The sequence below is a fragment of the Zonotrichia leucophrys genome, chromosome 3 (assembly GCF_028769735.1).
Source record: "Zonotrichia leucophrys gambelii isolate GWCS_2022_RI chromosome 3, RI_Zleu_2.0, whole genome shotgun sequence".
NCBI classification, from domain to species: domain Eukaryota; kingdom Metazoa; phylum Chordata; class Aves; order Passeriformes; family Passerellidae; genus Zonotrichia; species Zonotrichia leucophrys.
Window position 1 is genome coordinate 90,370,951 of NC_088172.1, and position 20,387 is coordinate 90,391,337.

General features: G+C 45.1%; 1 protein-coding gene across 6 annotated transcripts in view; it reads right to left on the bottom strand.

Moving 5' to 3' along the window:
* The window catches only part of MEIS1 (Meis homeobox 1), a 109,231-nt gene that overhangs the window by 85,484 nt on the left and 3,360 nt on the right, over positions 1 to 20,387 (bottom strand). For all 6 annotated transcript variants that reach the window (XM_064709207.1, XM_064709212.1, XM_064709209.1 and 3 more), the window contains exons 2-6: positions 19,658 to 19,884; positions 17,969 to 18,110; positions 17,392 to 17,442; positions 16,533 to 16,583; positions 14,971 to 15,117 (exon numbers count right to left, since the gene is read on the bottom strand). In XM_064709207.1, the coding sequence (XP_064565277.1) occupies positions 14,971 to 15,117; positions 16,533 to 16,583; positions 17,392 to 17,442; positions 17,969 to 18,110; positions 19,658 to 19,884 (618 nt within the window). The remainder of the gene's footprint in view (positions 1 to 14,970; positions 15,118 to 16,532; positions 16,584 to 17,391; positions 17,443 to 17,968; positions 18,111 to 19,657; positions 19,885 to 20,387) is intronic.

Sequence of the window (20,387 nt, forward strand, 5' to 3'; positions counted from 1 at the left end):
ATGGCTAAATTGGATATTTTGTATCATATATAAATATCATTGCATATACTTACTATTCCAATCCAGTTAGTTAACATTATTAGCTAACACAAGCTAACATTATTAGCTAACTATAGTTAACACTATAAAATGGGAGAAACCATTGCCTTCTGCTTATATTAAAGAATAAAACTGATTTTTTTTTCAGCACCAAGCATATGAAAGGGAAAGAAAAGCTTCTGGCCAAGCAACTAAAAGTTTGGCCATAAGTACATGAATAAAATAAATGGCTTTCTATTACAGGTGATAAAAATTGTACTCAGCGTCTCTTGATATATATTTTCTCAAAAGTTTTGTGAGCACAGCCCTCTTGTGGGCTCATTTGTGTTTGTGTAACAACTGGAGATGGGGAACAGCTAATTCCTTTACCTACTGGACAAACCTTCACTCCTCCAGGCTACCAGAGAATTGGCTGCAGGTATAATCTTTCATTCCCTTGCCCTGGAGGAAGAGAGCTGCTGCCAGCAATTTGTCAGCATAATTTGGGCTTATTGTTCTTGTTCTGAAGTTTTATCTTATTTTGTTTTTCTAAATGAAATACTTATTCATCACGAAAAAAAGTAATGTACTATGTTTGAAGTGTTCTTCTGATTTTCTTAAATCCTACCTTTTAAAAATTTTCAGCTGCATGAGGGTGAGGGTGGTGACCCACCATGTTGGGAAATAGTTGTGCTCAGTACAGACAAGAACTTGAAGCAAAAAGTAGGGGCTGATTCATTAAGTTATGGCATCCATCTCCTCCTACAAACATAACATACCTATTTAGCAAGGATTTACTGTTCACATAGTTTATCCTTCTGGTTGCTGGCCATACTGATGTCCCCAAGCTCACTTGGGCAAAACATTCAATACTGCTGCTGAATACCTTAAGTGTATAATCCATAGGATGAATACTAGAGCTACAACTGCATGATAGACAGACCTGATCCTGGCAATCCACAAGCCTTATCCCTCTTCACTTCTGGAGGGAATGGCTAATAAGAATCCTCAGTAGCTTGTTCCCCATCCAGCATATAAGAAATCTTTAGATTTTTCTCTTAATTGGGAAGAAAAATATAAATTGATATAGAGGATTAAAAATACACTTATAATACAGAAAATATAATGCCATATATTTCCTAGACTCTACACTATTGTTTATACAAACACAGAATTAGGGAATGGTTTGGACTGGAAGGGACCTTAAAGATCATTTAGTTCTAACCCCTTGCCATGGGCAATGTCACCTGCCACTAGACCAGTTTGGGATTTTGGGGACCATGAAATCCAGACTCATGACTAACTTCAGTTTCTGAGAGTACCCACTTACTGCTTTGCCACCTGAACATCTCCAAGTGGAACTAACCAAGGCTGATAGCAATCCCACCTCCCAGCCTGCCAAAACCAGCTGGGAACACCATACCAAATACAACCAAAATCAAGGGGGTCCGAATAAATTGCAAATGTAGAAACTTCAAATGCTAAAAAATAAATGCTTTTTAATGCCAACAACTCTTGCATAATCTGCTTCACGCAGCTTTGATTCAAAGGTGAGTTATTTTTAATAGAACAACAGCAAAGGCACAAAGATTGGGTTCAGATGGAAAAACAGTCTTCCAAGAGAAATAAGGGAAATTTCTAGAGAAAGAAGGTCGTTGAAATGACAGGCAGGCGATAACTCCGCCTGCAACTAAGCAGAACAGTGAGGGTGACTTGTGCACAGATGGAAACCTTTGCAGCGTTAAAGGAGGCAAGGCCTGGCGAACTAAAAAGCAGAAAAAACTCTGCATGGAAGTCTCAGCCCTGACCTGGATTCCCTTCCTAGCCCCAGAAAAGTCATAAGCTTTCTATCTTTAGTTTCCCCTTATTGCATAGGGGAAACTAAACTAACTCTTCGCAGCTGCATAGGAAAAATAAGATATAAGCTGTCTTTATGCATGCAACATGGGAGACAAATCAATAAAAGGAATGAGAGTGGGTATCAACGTGAATACCAGAGAGGATAGAAAACTGGAAATAAACAGGACTTTTGCCACTGATTTCACAAGGCCAGGACTTTACCTGAAGGGACCAGAGGCACAACTAATACTGCACACTGTCAAAGGTCACCAAACCAAGATCCAGCCAAAAACACCAGTGCTCTCCATTAGCTCTGCTGTTGTGCCTCAGCGCTGACCCCACCCAGGTGTGGGGGGCACGACACCAAGTGTGTACCCAGGGAGGCATCTCTAACACAGCACAGCCTTCTGACTCTTTCCTTACCCTGAAAGCATGGAGGAAAAGAGACTACGGCAGGGAGAGGAAAGGAAAGGGCCTGGTAGTCCTAAACAGGATGAATGGAAAACGCGAGTGCAAAACGACAGGGTGATAGTGCTCTCCAAAGGAAAAAGAATAATTAGAAGCAGCAAACATAAACCACAAAAAAAAAAAAAGGAGAATGAAATGGAGATCATCAAGACTGGGCGGGACATAAAGACAAAGAGGAAGGAGAAAAACCACAGCTCTTCTCTTCCAGAAGGCACCAAAGCCCTGTCAACTCTGCAGGGGCAAGACTTTAAAAAAAACCATTTCTGCATGTTAGTGTGCACACAGCGCTGCACGTGTTCACAGCTATGCAGAGCCCCCCCTAGCCTGGGCTGCATTCTGTCAGAAGCACAGCTCCAACACCTTCTGCCTATGCTGAAAGCAAACCGTCTGCACTTGGGAAGTCATCTCCAAGGTCCTCCCGGGGGGACAGCATGGGCAGATGGACTTTTCTTTGAGAAAGGGCTCTAAAAGCACCCAAGAAAGCTTCTGGCAATAACAAAAGCAAACAGCTTTTAGACATATAGACTTCAGGGTTTGCTTCTTGCACCAGAGGTTGCTGCACATGGTAGCCTTGATGGACACCTAAACAGCAACAGCCTCAATCACAGTGGACCTTAACATTGCTCTTTTTTTTTTTTAATCCCAGCTCAACAGTGAACACTGCCTGCCCAGCCAGGTTAACTGAGCCAGCTGATGGTGATGCAGGGTTTTTGTCTCCCATACAACAAACATTGACTAGTACTTTCTATTTAGAGCAACTTCGCATTGTAAACCTGTCTCCTCCCTTTGATAAGAGACGTATCACTAGATAGCATTAATCTCTGGCCCTTTTCTGACACAAGGAAACACAGTTTTGCAGTCAGGACATAAAAATCACCGCTCCACATAGATATTTTTTTTAAGTTTACATATCATGCAGAAACATGCACAAACTCAGCCCCAAACAATACTGCTATATCCAGAAACCTGGTGTGCAAGTCCTCGAGGTGTGTTAGTCCTCCTTGGCTTCTACTACATTTAATAAGACTGGAGAATTTTCCACATCTTTCTAGACCAGGAAAAAAGCCTTCAGAGACAAATAAGAGTTTCCTGTTCAATATTTCATGTAGTGATTCCTCCAAAGGTGTAAACAGGAAAAGTGTCTCGCCATTTAGCCTGAAAATGAGAGCCTACCATCCCTTCCCTTTACTGCGTTTATGCGTTAAAAGTAATTTAGAAGGGGATCTGCCAGATGCTCAGGTACAAATGAGACAGCACAGGCTGTCAGATGACTGGCTGAGGTCCCAAAACTGGCCTACCCAGACAGACTAAGGCAGGAGGGAGACCTCAACCTCAGCTTTTCCCATCCTGTGCCTTCTGTCCCACCAGGGTCTCAGTAGGCAGCCTCAGCGGGAATCAGTGCTGCAGAAAGATGTGCTTTTCACCCTGAATATCTGGACTCAGCAAAGGTTTACTTACAGCAAAAGCTACATCTCTAAGCATTCCCCTTTCAGATTTTTAGGGATGACACCTTTTGTGTAGACAAAAATCACCCAATGGGGCACCCGCTGCAAATTTTTTTGCATTACTTAAATGCAGGCTCTGATTTCCAACATCCCATCAGCCCAAGTGGGGCTTCTTAGGGAGGCAAGGCACAAGCACAGTCCTTGCTCTGCAACAGCCATGCTTCATTCCAGCTCCATTGCAAGCAAAACCCCTGAGCTTGTGTCACAAATATCAAATGGTTTTTTTAGCTAACTGACAACAGACGCCATTCGGAGTCAGCGTATTTTGATTACGGCACATTGTTCGCAGGATTCAAGAGCCCGCTCGCCTTGCATTGTTGTTCAACACCAAAATTAAATTGCAGTATAATTAACTTTGCTCCAGCTACACCTTTCTGTCTGGATGGATGCGATACCTGCAAAGCCTGTGTTGGGTATAAAATGTGTTGCTGATTATAAAGTGTTTGCTTAATCTTGAGGGCACCGCCTTGTTTTTTAAGGCCCTCTGCAAGTCACGCACTCCAGTACGTGCTGTCCGTTATCTCCAGAAGGCTTAAAACTGGAATCCCCGTGATTCACATTTTCCAACGCTCATGGCCAAACCCGTCCGCAGAGCAGCTCCTCCACTTTCTCCCATTTCACAACAAGCCAGATCTGCAGCGTGGCAGAAGCGGCCGTGCAGCCCGGCTCTGCGAGCCACATGCCAGCAAGCCAGTGGCCACAAAACACACCGAGCCCGCTGCGGGAGCCACAGGCCGTGAGCTCCAGGGGTGGTTTGCCAGGCTGAGGTGGCCGTGGCTCCCTGACGCCTCCACCCGCTCATTGAGGGGCGGCTTGGAAGCACAGCTAGCTGCCAGAGTCACACAGAAATGTTGGGCTGAGAGGTCTGTGTGGTCCCACTGCACCTCCCAGGGAGCTTTGGGAGTACCCAGTGGTGCCTGTAGCAGCATGAGGCTCATGGCATGGCCCCACATGGATCCATGCCTCGGGCCAGGCAGACCTTGGGACAGGCAGACCTCGGGACAGGCCAGTCCCTCACAAATGTTTCCAGTCAACCCCACAGCTCTGCCCTTTCTGCAGACCACCAGCAGCACTGCTACCCATTCCATCCAGAGTTTCAGTTTATCCCTTTCCTTTAAATACTTTTTTAAAATGCTAATTAGTGGAAAATAGCAGAAGAGGCTAAAACCAAAGCATAAAGCCACCAAAAGCAGTTTACCATCAGCCTTCCAATACAGCATAGTACTTTCCTATGACACCAAACAGAAACATTTTGCTTTCCTGGCAACATGTTCTTCAAATTATCCACAGAGTGATATAATTACTATAAAATATCACAGCTCATTCTTAAATATCTTCGATATATACCTTGCTATCACTAGATGACATATAAATTAAGATATCGACCCTACCTGATGATAAGGGAAAAGCACAAGTAGAAAATCTCATCTCACAAGCACCTAATCATCTCGCTCCAGAACCTCAGCAACAGACCTGAGAAGAGAATTCGCATCTCCTCTCCTGCCTCACACTGTCAGCAGAGCAGCATTCCCCACCCCTGCCCCTCCAGCATTGCTATATCACTTCTCACCCAAAGGATCTCTCAAACACTTGCCACTGAGGGCCAAACGTCGGCTTGACGTGCACATGTGCGTTTAAGAACAAAATTATTCCTCCCTGTGCATACTAGTCCTGTGCATACCATCACTCTGGCTTTACAGAAAATAGTAATGAAAAAGAGATCCCTCACAGGAGTTAGATTAATGTAGCAGGACACATCTGTACATACCCTGCTTTTTCTACATGGCTGTGCCATGAAACACTGCCACGGGCCTCGCGGACAACGGGAAAGCACAACAACGCTTCCACAGTAGGTGGAAGGCACACCAGTAAAACTGGGTGCACAACAGGGAGGAGGGCCAGGAGCCTCCAGGGGTAACACAGCTGCAAAATCCTCCAGGCAGAGAGGGGTAAAGGAGGGAACGGCTCAAGCATAGTGCGTAAGCTGCCACCAGCGCACATGAGAATCTCATCCCAAGCATCCGTGCAAATATCGGGAAATGACAGGAAGCTGCCTGCCACCGACTCACACATGTTTGAAAGTCTTCTCTCCCTGTCACCCTCCTGTCACAGTGATGCCCAGCGGTGCCACTCAGCTAGGGAACCCCTGTCCATGTCAAATGCTGCCCAAAATGCCTGTGTGAACATGAGCAAAGGGGGGAGCGAAGCTGTGACTTCAAATTACCTCCTGGTGACATGGCTGTACCCATCACCACAACACAGCAGTGACACTACTCCCCTGTAACTCTGCACTACAGCACACAAGAGAAAAGGCATAAATCACAAGCCACTGGGACATTTCCCTCACCAACAATTTGGCCAACTCTACCTATGCAGGGTAACTCCATGATGCAGGTGCGAGTGTAAGAGCTCAGGAACCAAAGTACCTCTGTGACTGCAACCCAAGAAGAAGAGTGCCCTGTATTGGCTTAAGCCTAAAACCAAAGTGGCGCTTACTGACTCTGCAGTATTTGTGTCCTCCCCAAATATCAGCAAGCAGCCACTGACCTCCATGTGAGAGCACATGCCTCGGGTTGCTGCTGAGCACCAGCAAGCAGGTGACATCCCAGCTGAGGCCAGGGGCTTCCCTGCACACCCCACCCTAATGCAACAGGTACCACGAGCCCTACCAGGGGCCAAAAATTTATTGTGCACAGATCAAACCCTGCTCGCACTGACAGAGCTGGCCCAGGTTCAGTGCAGGCCAAAACACCCATGAGACAATAGGTTCTACCATTTCTATTTGCACAGACACTTGTAGCCCTGCACCCCAACAAAGCCATGGGGTTTAAATCTGCTCTTACCCTCCCTTCTCCCAGGAGCTACACAGACTTAAATGGAGCTATTTAAAGCCAGTGTTAAAAACACCAGCAATGGTCTGACCTCAGCAACAAAACTAGACCAAAACCTAAAGGCCAAATGAATGAAAAGAAAATTACAAGGTAAAGTTTGCCTTCCCTGAATGTGTGCCAGCTGCAAGACTCTTACATTACATCGATGCAGCTTTCCAAAGTTTAAATACAATAATTTTCTGTATTAAGAGCCCAGTAACCCTAATGGAGGCATAATTAGGCATTGATGCCCTGCCCATATGAGAGAAGCTTGAAAAACTTAAATAAACTGTGAATGGCAGGATTAATACTGCAGCTTTGCATTTTGTACAGCTGTTTGAGTACAGTACACTGCCTGTGATGGCATCAGCTGTTGTTTTACTCTGGGTCAGTACTTCTGAAGTTAAAACAGGCAGTTCTTTTAAGCAAATAAAGAATTACCTTTTGTATTGTTGGCCAGTTTACTTCAGCAAAGAAGGTCTCGGTGCATATTTGCTTTGTATTAAAATAACCAAAAAAAAAAAAAAAAAAACAAAAAAAACAGAAGAAAAAGAAAGCCAAGCTGCAAACAACAAAAATAACTGATCAAATTCAATGTCCGGTGATGCTAATAAGAGAATTTTAATTTACTGCAATGGCTCTTCAGGATGAAGAGCTAGGTAATGCAGTTCTGGAGATCATCTGCCCAAGTGGGAATATCATATAGATGCCTGGAGAGTCCTTGAGAAAACAGCTCACCTCAGTACTGATTGAAGAGGAAACACAATACTTTGGTGAAATAGAATTCTGTATTTTTAGGAAAGGCTCCAATAGCAAATTGCTTACTAATGCAAGAAGCCTTGTAAATTTTATTATGAATGAAAGGGGCAATGGCAAGCGTGTGACATGCCGCAGTGTAGGCACACATGGCCGAGTCAGTAAAAAGCAAATAAATAGGTTACTTATAAGCTCTAGAAGACACCTGAAAATATCTCTAACAGAAACTCAGGCTCAGTGAACTTCAAGCAAGAATATAAAACAGCTCCAAAACTATCTTATCTTTTTTTTTCCACCAAGTAAACTAGCTAACCTACAGGCTAATATTCAGTCTTGGCTTTCTTATTGGAAATATCAGCCGAAAAAAGTTAATCTAGATTTCTTCACTGTCTTTAAAAAATTACTTATCACTGGAGAGGGAAGAAACGATCTATGTAAGGAGCATGTCAGCCTGATGCCAAATTCACCTGGGAAACACAATACCCAAATCACCCTCCCCCTGCCTCACATCATGGCCAAGCCCTTGTCCCCACCACCTCAGCCAGATCCTTCCCCAAATCCCAAATCCCTGCCACCACAAAACTTTCCAGTTTCTTTCCCAGGCAGCGTTAACGACAACATGGCTCTCAAGCTGCAGGCACAGGAGGAGAGGAGGGTGCGGAGCCCCGGCCGGGGCAGTGACAGGCGCCAGCGGTTAAGTGCTGCTGTGGAGATGAAACATGCCTAATGAAAAGCTTACCTAAAGCTCGTGGGGAGCCAGCGCCCGGCCGGCCCAACCTCTCCAGAGCGTCGGGCACGAGGCCGACAGGACGCTCGGGAAAGACGAATTAACTAAAAGTTAATGTGGATGTTCTCATTCAAAAGAAAAGTGGCCTACTCCAAAGGGGATTAGGCTAAAGTGAACTAAGGCCACTTTACTTCTGAATGAGAGCATCCACACAATAGTCCAATGCACTTTAACTAATGCACTTTAATTTTACACCCAATCAATTTGTCTTACCTCTCCTGAGTGTCCTTGTGTGGACAAACCCAGAGATTCATCGAATTTTGAGGCCAGGCAGGGAACATTAGATCAACTCATCCCACTCCCCATGCGTTATGGGCCATTGCCTTTCATAGTTATCCCTTTATTGATCCCCAAAACTTATGGATAACCTCTGACGTGGGCAGGGAGGAAACATTTCTTCAGTGGCCTGGATTTAAAGATGCTTGCAAAATAAAAGCCATTTGCAAAATAATAAGTGGCCATAACTTTCAAGAGTCCATCCTCTTGCCAATACAAGAGGCCAAATTTGGGCAAAAATCCATCCTACCTTCTCTATGCCCTGCAAGTTCAAAAGAAAATGGCAGTGTCTGTATTATAACCCTTAAATCTCTCTTGTTTTTTAAATTGCAAACAGAGCCTTTGCCTATAGGGCAAACTCACTTTTTTTTTTAAATTCACCTCACCAACATTTAAATTTTCAACATCTCCACAGATACATACAAGAAATCTCAGATTCTCTTTTCCAAAACATAATAACCCCAGAAACCACTTGCTGCCTGCGCTATTGCTTTCGTACGCACAATGACTCACACGAGCCTGAAATCTCCACGTCGCTCTTTACGTCTTGGATATGTATTTATCAAAAATAAATAAATTAACCCACGACAGCAGCAACCAGTGAGGCAACTCAAGGAGCTGAGCTCTCAGGGGCAATGAGGCTTCCCTGTGCCAGCACTAACAGAGACCAAGCCCCCACCACCACTGCTGAGGGACTGAAGCTTTCCAGGGATCTCATCTAAATTAACAAAAAGGAATCCTGAGGACACTGGCCTGATGGGATTCTACTCTCACCTATGCTCCAGGCTACAACTCAAAGGGCAAAAATAAGTGAAAGTGAAATGCAACCACACTAAGCAGGCCAAAGATGAGCTGAAGCAACTGCAGAGAAGCTGTATTTCAGACGCATCACAGAGTATCAGCGGTGGGTTAGATACGGAGCTGTTAACCATCGCTGTAAATACGCTCAAAGAAGGCCAAACACAAAACGTGTGCTCTTTTAGAGCTACCCCCCTCTCCAAATATTGCTGCAGCTGCAGCAAAAAATAAAAATATAACCACTAATTATTCCCAATTTGCCATGTAAGTCAAAGCCTGCTCTGAGAAACAGAGCATGTGGAGAAAGTGGTATACCAAGGACGTGAGGTGACACTGCAGCGCACCCCAGTCTCTCCTTCTCTCACACAACCCTCACCAGAAAACAATTCCATAAACCTTCAAAGACGTTCCTGACCAGAAACAACTCTCCTTTCTATTTTCTTAAACTTGTTTAGATTACACAAGATAGATCGTAACTGCATGCTCTCATGACCAAAAACCCCAAATGCAGAAATGTAAAACAAAACAAAAGAAAGATTCCCTAATTTAAAGAAGCTGTGCCAGATTTTTAGCGCTTTTTGAAGTAGTATTTATCAGCACAATGTACACTTACTCATTTTGATTGAGAGCAATATAATCTGATTTTTTAAGGTCTAACATTGCCCACACGGGGCTGCAGTAACCCTTCTGCATGCAGAGCCCATTACCTTTATTGTTACCTGCGGACTAGCAGCCATAGAAAAACTCAAATCCTCAGCCATAAAGGTTAAACTTAAGGTAAAACTCATTTTTTCATAACTTTCAAGCCTCCAAGTTGCCCCAAAATAACAATCTATGGTCCCTAACGCAACCACGGCAAACTCTGGCTTACAGGAATGCCTTGGGATACACGCGCAAATGTTTAGGATCAGTTCTGAGGTTAACTGGGGTTTAAACTCAGCTCTGTCAGGTCTGATGTTGAGAAGAATTCCCCAAAAATCCAGGAATTAAACTATCCTTTACAACAAGACCTAACTTCAGTTTGGAAAACTTTACATGGAAATTTTTCCTGAGCATGCAACTTCAGGAAGGCACCCAGCTGTAAGGATGGCCCCTTTTGGGCTCTTGAATGATTAAAATTAAAAAAGAACCCCAAGGATTCCTGAACTGAAATAATAAACTAAAGAAAATATATTCAATCTTATGTCTACACAACAATGTATTTACTCACTTAAAGAAATGGAGAGCAAAGAAAATCTTATTTTGCTAATACACTTTCAGCCAGGGTGTATCAGATGAAAATATGTCTGGAACAGAATTTAACATATCCCATCTTCACGTAAATAGCCTGCCTAACTGGGGCATGGTAACAACTTCTAAATATCACAGCAAAAAATAATAAAGATTACTCAAAAACAAACAAAAAAAAAAAAAAGGATTCACTGTCTCAAAGTGACAAAGCAACAGGAAGAAAATTAAATTTCAAGTCTTTTAAACATAATGTATTGGTCATCCTCAGTCGTACTTTGCTGTAACTCTTTTATTATGCAGAAATGAATTCTACCTTGCACCCTCTGCACCACATCTATTATTTTGATGCCTGTTCCTCCAATATGAGAGCATAAACCCTAAAGGCAGCAATATTTTTAGCTCTCGTCTTTAAAACCATATATGGTTTGAAAGTACCTGCGAAGAAGTCCCAAAGTAAAATAGTATTTCTCAGTAATTTTTTCCCTAAGGTATGATTGTTGTATTGGCTACAAGGTATAGCTAATATATTTGAGAATTTGGAAAGTTAAGTCTAGCCGTAACCGGTCGATGTCCTGAACAACTCTACCACTTTCGGCTATGTTTTTTATTGGATTCCAGTTTATGATTCTTTCTTTGTAAAGAACAAATTTTAGGTAATTGTTCCATTTAAAAAAAAAAGCTGCTGTCTACCTGCATTTTTGTTAGAACAACTCCGCAACTACACACATTAAAATAAAATCTATTGCAACATAAATAGAGGTGTTGCTTTATTATATACGTGCGTATATATGCGATATATTATCGCCCAAGAAGGGCCATCTAAAACGTCACAGTTGCAAACATTTAAGACTGTAACAAAAATGACTGAGACTCCAGTATCGGTTTACTATCCTTCAACAATTTCCCTGACAGTGGAGTCAAATAATGTTGAATTATGGACCTTCTTGCAGGAAGTCTTATTTCATGTTCATTTTTTGATCATTTCCCTCATAGCTCCTATAGGAATTTGGCTCTTCAACGATTTGCCTTTAAAAGTTTCTGCATCTGTAATTGGCTTGTGCATTATTAAATCACAATTTTTGTCAAGCAATGCTCTGGTGGATGGGCTCAACAAGTTCATTTTCAATAAGCAAAATACTGTTTTGTCCCTATAAAATCTATCTTACACAGCTAATGCATTTTACTTGAATGTGGCGGGTGCTTTGTACCGTCTTTTCTTTAAAGGACTTTCTAAAGGCTTTTTTTGTAAACATGCTCTTGTAGAAGAATTTTTTAGTTTGGACTAGACACCTGAGTGCCAAGGTAATGTGGCTTCAAAAAAGCAGCCCCACAATAACAGTTCAGGATTACCTACGAAACTGAATTTCTCTTGTCAGACTATAGGCAGTCTTCGGGTATTTTTTTTTTAAATCAGAGGGAGTTTTCCCAGACACATCACACAACAGCTGTGTTCTAAATCTTTCTGGGCTCTGACAAACACTGAAAATTTAAACATGCAAATGTTTGAAAAGCTAATGATTAAAAAAGGTTTATTTTGAAACTTTTGAGGATGACTGCAATTCTTCAGCTAGGTTTTTTAAAGTCCCGGGGTCTGGATGATTTTGAGTTCAGCTCTCCCCAGCAAAAAGCCCAGACTCCTGCCTTGTACTTGTGGAGCTGTGACGGTAAACACCAACTCTGCAGATCGCACCCTGGCAGGCAGTGGGGTCGAGCCCGTGGGAGAAGGATGCTATTTTAGTGACCTAGTGCCACTGAGCTGGTTAAATCACTGAACAATGGTTAGTGTTATAGGGCTTTACTCTGCAAAATCTAGCATTAGTGTCATTGCTTTCTATTAACCGGGGGGACTTAAAGGCACTGGCTTTGAGGGGCCTTTAGGGAAAGAATAAATAAGAGGAAACCAATAAATTAAAAGAAAAAAACACCCTGTTAACTGTAACCTTTACTGCCACAATATAAGAAAATGTAATTAAATCCATAATAAAAGCTTTTACATACTTACTCTTTTACTACTCTCCCAAGCAGAGCGTGGGCAGGCGGGGGGCCCCACGCCCGGAGCCAGCCCCTCGCTCCCACCGCGCGGCCCTGCGCGCCCGCGCATCCCAGGGCCGCGCAGCCATAAACGCTCCCCGCGCAGTCACATCCTAATTAGCCGCCCCGGCGACCAGCACTCAACACCTTATTATTGAACCATTAGGGCCCCGATAGTGCCGGCCGCGCCGGGGCCGGGTTTGGCACCGCAGTTTACCGGAGGGCGCGGGGGACTGCGCATCCCCCGGTAACCCCCCCGCGCCGCCCGCCCGATTTCCCAGGCTCGATCCGCCGCCCCACCGGCCGGGGCAGAGGAGGACGGAAAAGCGCACTTTTGCACCTTTTCCCCTCAACACGGAAAGCAAAGCCCCGCTCCCCGCGCAGCTCCGCGGGTGCGGGCGGGTGTGTGCGCGGCTGCGCGCCCCGCTGCCCGGAGCGGAGCCGGGGCAGCGCTCGCACCAGCCGGGCGTGCCGGCGCCGAACCCCGCGGCCCAGCGCGGTCGGGCCGCGCAGCGGGAGAGGGCACGGCGCAATGTCCGCGCTCCGGGCAACGAAAAGGGGGGCGCGGACTGGCGGAGAAACACAACGACCCCCAACAACCCCAAAACTGCAGCTCCATTTCTTTAGCTTTCACTTTAATAAAATAATGATTCGTTGGGAAAATGGGGTATAAATCTTCATTTTGGAGGCAATTAAAGTGTTGATTTCATTCGTGCCCCTGAGCAATTCTTGTAATTTGCTCAAATAGCTTTATGTACCCAGCACTCCAGAGCTTTTAGAAACCCATTTTCTAGTTAGACTTGTTGGATTACAATTTTTATTCAACATCAGCGAGTCGAGCTTCCCTCAGCTAGACCCTGGCTGAAGGGTTCCCCTCGCTCTAAGGGGCTGCGTGGGGCCGGCGGCTCCCTGGAGCATCCTCACCAGCCCTGGGCACCTCCCTGCCACACCACCCTCCACCCACTCTGCCAAGCTTTTCCCCTGTACAGCAAAACTGGGTGGGGAAAAAAAATCCCTTCAAAACAACCTACCTATGTGCACATAAACCCCTTTCTAAAAGTTCATGCCTTCCTTCAAGCCTGCCTCCGCTGTCACAAACCAACAGCCTTTGGTAGATAGGAGAAAATATTTCAGATACTGCCCACACTGCAATGCAACGCACCTTTATGTTGGTGATCTATAAAATAACTCCCAGCTGACAGTGCCAGTGATAACAGCAAAGCAGCTGAGGAAACCCCTGTCTGCTTGGCTGCGCCTTGCTTGAACAAAAGGAAACCTCCAGAGTCAGGAGCAGATCACTCCTAACACTATATTTACGTAGCTGATCAAAAAGAAGAAATAACTTGGGGGGTTTCATCAGGGATTTCTTTTTTGTGCGTGTGCCTGAGGTCCCCTCTCTCACAGGCAAAGCCCTTGGTTCAGAGCAAACAAATGGACCGCGAAAACCCCACCGTTTCACCCAACTCGAGTACAAGCCAAATCTCAGTCACTATCATCATCCAGGACCTTAATTTAGATCTGGACACCTCCTGCATTAGCCCCAAGTGCTCTCATGAAAAGGCAAGGATCCCAGTCTGCACCCAGTGGAAGGAGGAGGGATGGGAGAGGGGACAGCCAGCTCTCCCCACTCAGCTCACCCGCATTTCCCATCCCGCTGCAGCCGACATTAAAGGTCTGAACCATCCCAAACAAAACCTGGACTACCGTCACAGCCACGCGAGGCTTTGCTGGCTTGGCTTTGACTATATTTATTCTTTAAAGAGAGGTCTTGAAAACTTAAAACATCAAGGTAAAGAATTTAAAACCTGAATCCCATTTTATTTTCTCCTTTTTTTTTTTCCTATTAAGTAAAATAAAATGGGCACGTTTGCAGCAGGCAGGCATGCACAAAGCAATGTTCACTCAAGTCTAAAAGCGTTCGGCCAAGGAAAACTGACAAGACGAACTAATGAACCGTAGAGACGGGAAGAAAATAGCCAGTATTTGCTAGATTTCAAACTCTCTCTGTCTTCTCTGGACCACCTATCTCGGATTTTATTATTATTTTGGTCAACGACTCCAGCCCTTCCTTCCCTAAGCTACCAAGAAGCCAGTGATTCACAGATACCACTTCTATTATTGGAAAGGGTAAATAAAATAAAGACAGAAATTAAAAGCGACAAGAAACAGGTCGAGTTTGCAGGCGATGCTTTTACAAGCTCATCTCGCCAGGTCGAATCTGGGAGCAAGCCTTAATGAAGCAATAATAGCCACATTATTCAAAAATTTTCATTTCGATGGAAATTTATCTAAAAGGGACTTAATCATATGCAAATAATAAAAGGAGGCGTAGTGACCCAGCAAGCGATCTGCATACAAATTTTAGCGTTGTGCGACATTGGCGAGATCATACCTGATCCGTTAGATTTGCTGATCTTGTTATGTCTTCACTGTCCGATTTTGATCCGCCCTCTCTATCGTCTATGACCAAATCGATAGGCATTTTTCCTTTCAAACAGCTAATATACCGGTGGCAGAAATTGTCACATAATTCGTGTACCTACATTATGACAAAGGTTAAAAAATAAAAAAAGAAAGAAGAAAAAAGAAAAAGAAAGAACAGAGGGGGGGAAAAAAAGGAAGAAAATATAATCAGGAATACATAAGTAAAATTGACAAGTGCAACCAGTCTCCCCCCTTCGCCCCTGTGACATCAAAAGTCCTAAATAGGGGAAACACACTGCAATTATCCCCCTGAGACCTCTAGACGCATCCAGAATTAGGAATAACTTTCTTTTCTCACAAAATAGAGATATCCCAGAAAATTGACAGTGACAAGATGATTCACAGGCTACAACATATTCAACACCCGTGTTAAATTCATCTGCTCCCGGAGCTGTGGCCATTAGAGAGGTGACCTGCATGGGTGACATTTAAGGTAAACTATTTAATTTCATCCAGTTATTTCATCATAAACCCTTTCCAAAGGGGTATGAGGACAGAAAAAAGGATTAAAAAAAAAATCCACATGCACTGCACTGAAATACATTATAGGCATCCATGCCCTGAAATCCCCAGTTGCTCTGATAGACTTGTACCTGAGCTGCCTTTATTAATGGGCAGATTTTAACACATTTTGGTAGAGCGAGAACAACCTGACAGTTTCGGTTAGATAAAGTGACTGAGGCTCATGAGAAACTTTTCAACTATTTAAAAACCTCTCAAAATGTTTATTTTTAGGAGAAAGGGAATTCTCTCCTAGGCCAGCTATCAATGACACGTAAAAAATCCTCAGGAAACCCAGAGCACACTTCCAATTTAACGTGAGCTCGAATGACACCGCCCGCTTAGAAATTAGCATTCTCCCTCCTAAGATTTCTAAAACAGCCAACAAAAAAATCCTGCGTTCAGGCTGCAATCTCTTTCTTCTGCTCAGAGGTGTACAATATTCCCAGGAACAAGAGACAGACAGAACTATCAACTCTGCTTTGTCTCTGCAAAATGTTACAGGACAATCCGCGCCCCGAGCCTGACCTGCAGATGGCTCTTAAAAAAAAAATAAAAAAGATTCCCCCCTTCCAACTAACTGCAACCGAAGTCTCTTCTTCACCGTCACCAAGAAAAAAACAATATCTCTTTTTTTTAATCACAATTTCAGGGGCTTGACTGAACTAACCATTTCGAGTCTCATCTGCGGCACCACAGAACTGCAACTATTTATACAAAGCCAGCAAAGTATTACAATGAACACAAGGCCTGGGCGTTCGAGAGCTCGGTTTTAGAGGCTGAAATTGTAATTAAACTGCGAAGAGAAATGGACGCCAAGATTGGTCTTGACACTAATTACCAGAAAGAAAGACATTTATGCAAATTTACCAGAAGCCTGAACTTCAGCAGTACTGAAACAGAGGAGGAAGAAAGGAAGGGGGGGAAGGTAGACAGAAAGAGAGGGAAAGCGAGAGAGACAAAAATTACCTTCTCTAATTCCAACAGATGAAACCTTAATACTTGTATGGCTTGAATCATCTGCAAAGACACAAACAACATGAGCATTAATCTCATTCCTGGATTTGGGGATATTTCCCACAGCCACCTCGGCCACACTTTGTAGCTTGACTTTTCTCTAGTAGTAAATAAAAAGTTGTTTTGATTTATGGCAATAACACTAAAATTTAATAGCGGTGGCTTTGTGCGCTGTTTAACGAGAAGCGACCTAGAGTTAACAAAAAAAAAAAAATCCCAATTGCAATGAAGCAACTGAATTATACGGATCATAAACATTTCTTTAAAAAAAAAAAAAAAACAACCCTCTAAACACCACCATTGGCTCCTCGCTTTGTGAAAGCGGGTGCAGGACTCCTACAGTGGAGGCAAAATATTTATTCTTAATGGGGGAAGGAAAGAAAGAGAGAAACGACCTCATTTTCAGTGAATTTGCCACTGGTGCATCTCCAGTCATTGTAATCCTCTCTGTTTCCCATCGAGCTGCTTAAAAGGTGCGTGGAGGGGCTGGTTAGAGTGGAGATAAATCCACCGCTCCTCTTGGGCAGGCAAGCTCACCATCAAGCCTGCCAGCTCCTCTTTGGATGGGGTTTTCCTTTATGTACATCCTTATGGGATTTTTTACTTCCAAGCAATTACCACACCATGTTTACTTGTAAATATAAAAGTAATCATTGCAACAATTATAATTTTTTTAAATCCACGTGAGAAATTTTCAATTTAGCACCACCAAACCACCTCTCCAGATGACACAGAAGTTTAAAAAAATAATAAATAAATTGGAAGGGAAGGGAGGGTGGGGGTGGGGAGAGGAAGAAGTGTTAACTCTTACCAAGTTATCCAGTTCAGGATTAGAGGAAAAGAGGGGTTTCTCTGCTCGGATCTAAATGTAAGAAAGGGGGGGAAAAATAATAATAAAAATTATTTGAAATATGGAAGCAGAAAAAAGCAGACGTTATTATTTCTTGCTTCATTACACTGTCGGGTCCATTATGTAACCTTCCGTGCAAAGCCCTGACTGCTGGATTTAGTACATCAGCCAAACACTTGAGCAAGTGAATCAAATACACTGAAAAATACCTATGGAGCTTCCCCGGCAGAGCCCGTCCCGGCGCCCGGGAGCCGCGCAGCGAAACTCCCGGCCGGGCACAGACCGCTCCACTTCATCCATTTTTTAAGGGGGGTAGTAAATGCCGAGATTTCCTGATATTTTTTTTTCCCTCGTGTTTTGTTTTGGTTGGGGTTTTGGGGATTTTTCTGTTTTGGTTTTTATGCCTCTTTCAGTAAGAGAGGGGGAGGGGGAAACGCGCATCTTTATCTCAACAGAGACTTGTTTTTCTCGATACGATTTTTTTTTCCCCTCTTTTTTTTTTTTTTGCTTTTACTGTTTTCAACCCGGTTTTGCTGACCTGTTTGGCGAACACTGCTATGTCTTCATTGAAAGACTCAGAGGAGCAAACATCGCCTCCCGCTACCCCGGGCTCCCTGGGTGTGCATGTAGCTAATTCACATTTCTCAAAAATCAGTGCTAAAAGAGGGAACAGGGGGTGTCTGAAAGAAAATACAATAGTCACACACACAGAGGGGGGGAAAATATCATAACGAAACAAAAAAAAACCCCAAACACAACAATAGTTAGTCCCACAGCAGCGTGCATGGGGAAGGGGGCACCCACAGAGGGGCTCCGGCACCCCCCGCCGCCTCCCGCAGCGTCCCGGCCCCTTCCCACAGCCAGCCGGCCGGCGGCCCGGCATCTCCCCGGCCTTTCGGCACTGCCTGGCCGCAGATATTGTTAATACAACCTTAGGACAAGCCAAGAATAAAACCTAAGCCGGTTCCAGCAGCCATTTTGAATTAACTTTCCTTGTCTTTAGGAAAAAAAAAATAGAAAAAATTAAAATCCCTAGGCATACACTTCTGCCTCTCTTGTTTTTAATTCCCGCTTTCTGCTGGAGGACTTGCTGGAAGTGAAAGGGGAAAAAACAAACCCAAACCAACAGAAAAGCATAAAAAGAAAGAATCCCCATCCAAATGAAAAAAAAAAAAGGTAGAAGAAAAAGCCCTTAAACCCACCCAACAGACCTCCGGCCCACTGGCCAAGCCGGGCCGGCTCCCTGCGGCCTGCGCGGCCCTCCGCCCCCCGGGGCTCCGCAGCCGCCGGCCCGACCCGCGGGGGAAGCCAGGTGCTCCTGGGCAATCCCAGCCTGGAAAGCCTCCCTGAGAGAAAGGCAGCGCGGGCATCTGCTTCCCCTGCCCGTTTAATAATTTAAATAAATAAATAAGCGTGGGCGCACACACACGTATGTGTATGTATATGTATATTTATAACAGGGAGTTCATTTTTTTTTTTCTCCCAGGGCTTCACATTTTTTTCCCCCTTCTGGGTACCGTACACCATCGACTTTTAACCAACCCTTCAGATTTCTGATAAACCGATACAGAAACCGAACTCTATAAATTTTATTTTGCTCCCCCTTCTCCTCACTGTCCTGACAGTGATTTTTAAAGGCTCTTCAACTTCGCTTCAAACTCCAGCTGGGCAGATACATTTTAAAAGCATCTGTGCCCAGTGTAATAACCCCGCCAGCTCCCATCGCAACGGCCTAGAAACTGCTTTACAAGTTGCCACATTGAGAAACATTGAATGCTGACGGATAAAAGATTTAAAAAAAAAAAAAAGAAAATTAAAAGAAAATTTTAAAATAAAAACTCTTGAGAGAAGCAGATCTTGAGTTCTCTCAGCACAAGGAAAGACGAATAAGGTGGAAAGTTGGGCAAAGCTCTCCAAACTCCCCGCTCCAAAACTCCGTGCACAGATTTACCACCGGGCGCAGGTTGTGCCCTGGGAATATTATTTTCCGCCTCCTCCTCCTCCCGCGGTGATGCCTGCCGCCCCTCCAGCAAGCCCCTTTTTCCCCGAGCCCACGCGGCTCCCCGTGTCGGGGGGACCCCGACCCTCTCCCCCCGCCTCCCAAGGCAGTCACAAGCTAGGAACGCGGCCCTTTTCCGCGCAGCGCTCCCCATGCCGCCCTTGCCCGGCCCGCGCTGCGCCCCGCTCCATCCCGCGCAGCTTGCGCGGAGCCCTGCGCGGCACCTACCCGTAGATGGCATCTTTATCTCTCTTGAGGGCGTCGTTGACGGAGGCGCCCATGGCGGGGGGCATGGCGTTGGCGTGGGCGGCGTGCGGGTACTGGTGCGAGTGCAGCGGCGGCCCGTGGTTCAGGTGGTGCACGGGCTGCATGGGGCGGGCGCCGTGGGGGTCCCCGTACATGGTGGTGGGGATGCCCACCCCCTCCATGCCGCCGTAGTGGGGCAGCTCGTCGTACTGCGGGGCAGAGAGAGCAGAGAGGCGTCAGGGGGAGGCGGGGGCAGCAGCTCCGCTCCCCTGTGCCCCCCCGGGCGTGAGCCGCGATCCCCCCCGAGCGCGCCCGGGCTCCGCCGCGCCGGCCACGGGCAGGGAAAGCCGCCCCGGGTCGGGAGCACAGGGGCTGGGCTGCTCCGGCCCGAAGCCCTCCGAGTCTGGGGCGGAGGAGAAATAACAACAACAACAATATTAACAATAATAATAATAAAATAAATGAAAGCGAAAAAATCCCACCCTAATCCCCATCCCCAAAGTTCCCCAGCCCCCGCCCCCCCACCCACCCCGTGAAGGGAAGCGGTTCTCGGAATCCAAATTTCCCTCCGCTAAACTTTTTCCCGCTGATAAGAAGTCAGGTACCTCGCCCAGCGAGGATGCAAAAACTTCAGCAGCGGTAAACAAAACAAAACCAAACCAAACCAAAAACGAGAAGGAGCGATTTGAGGATTTCCAGCAATTCCACGCGA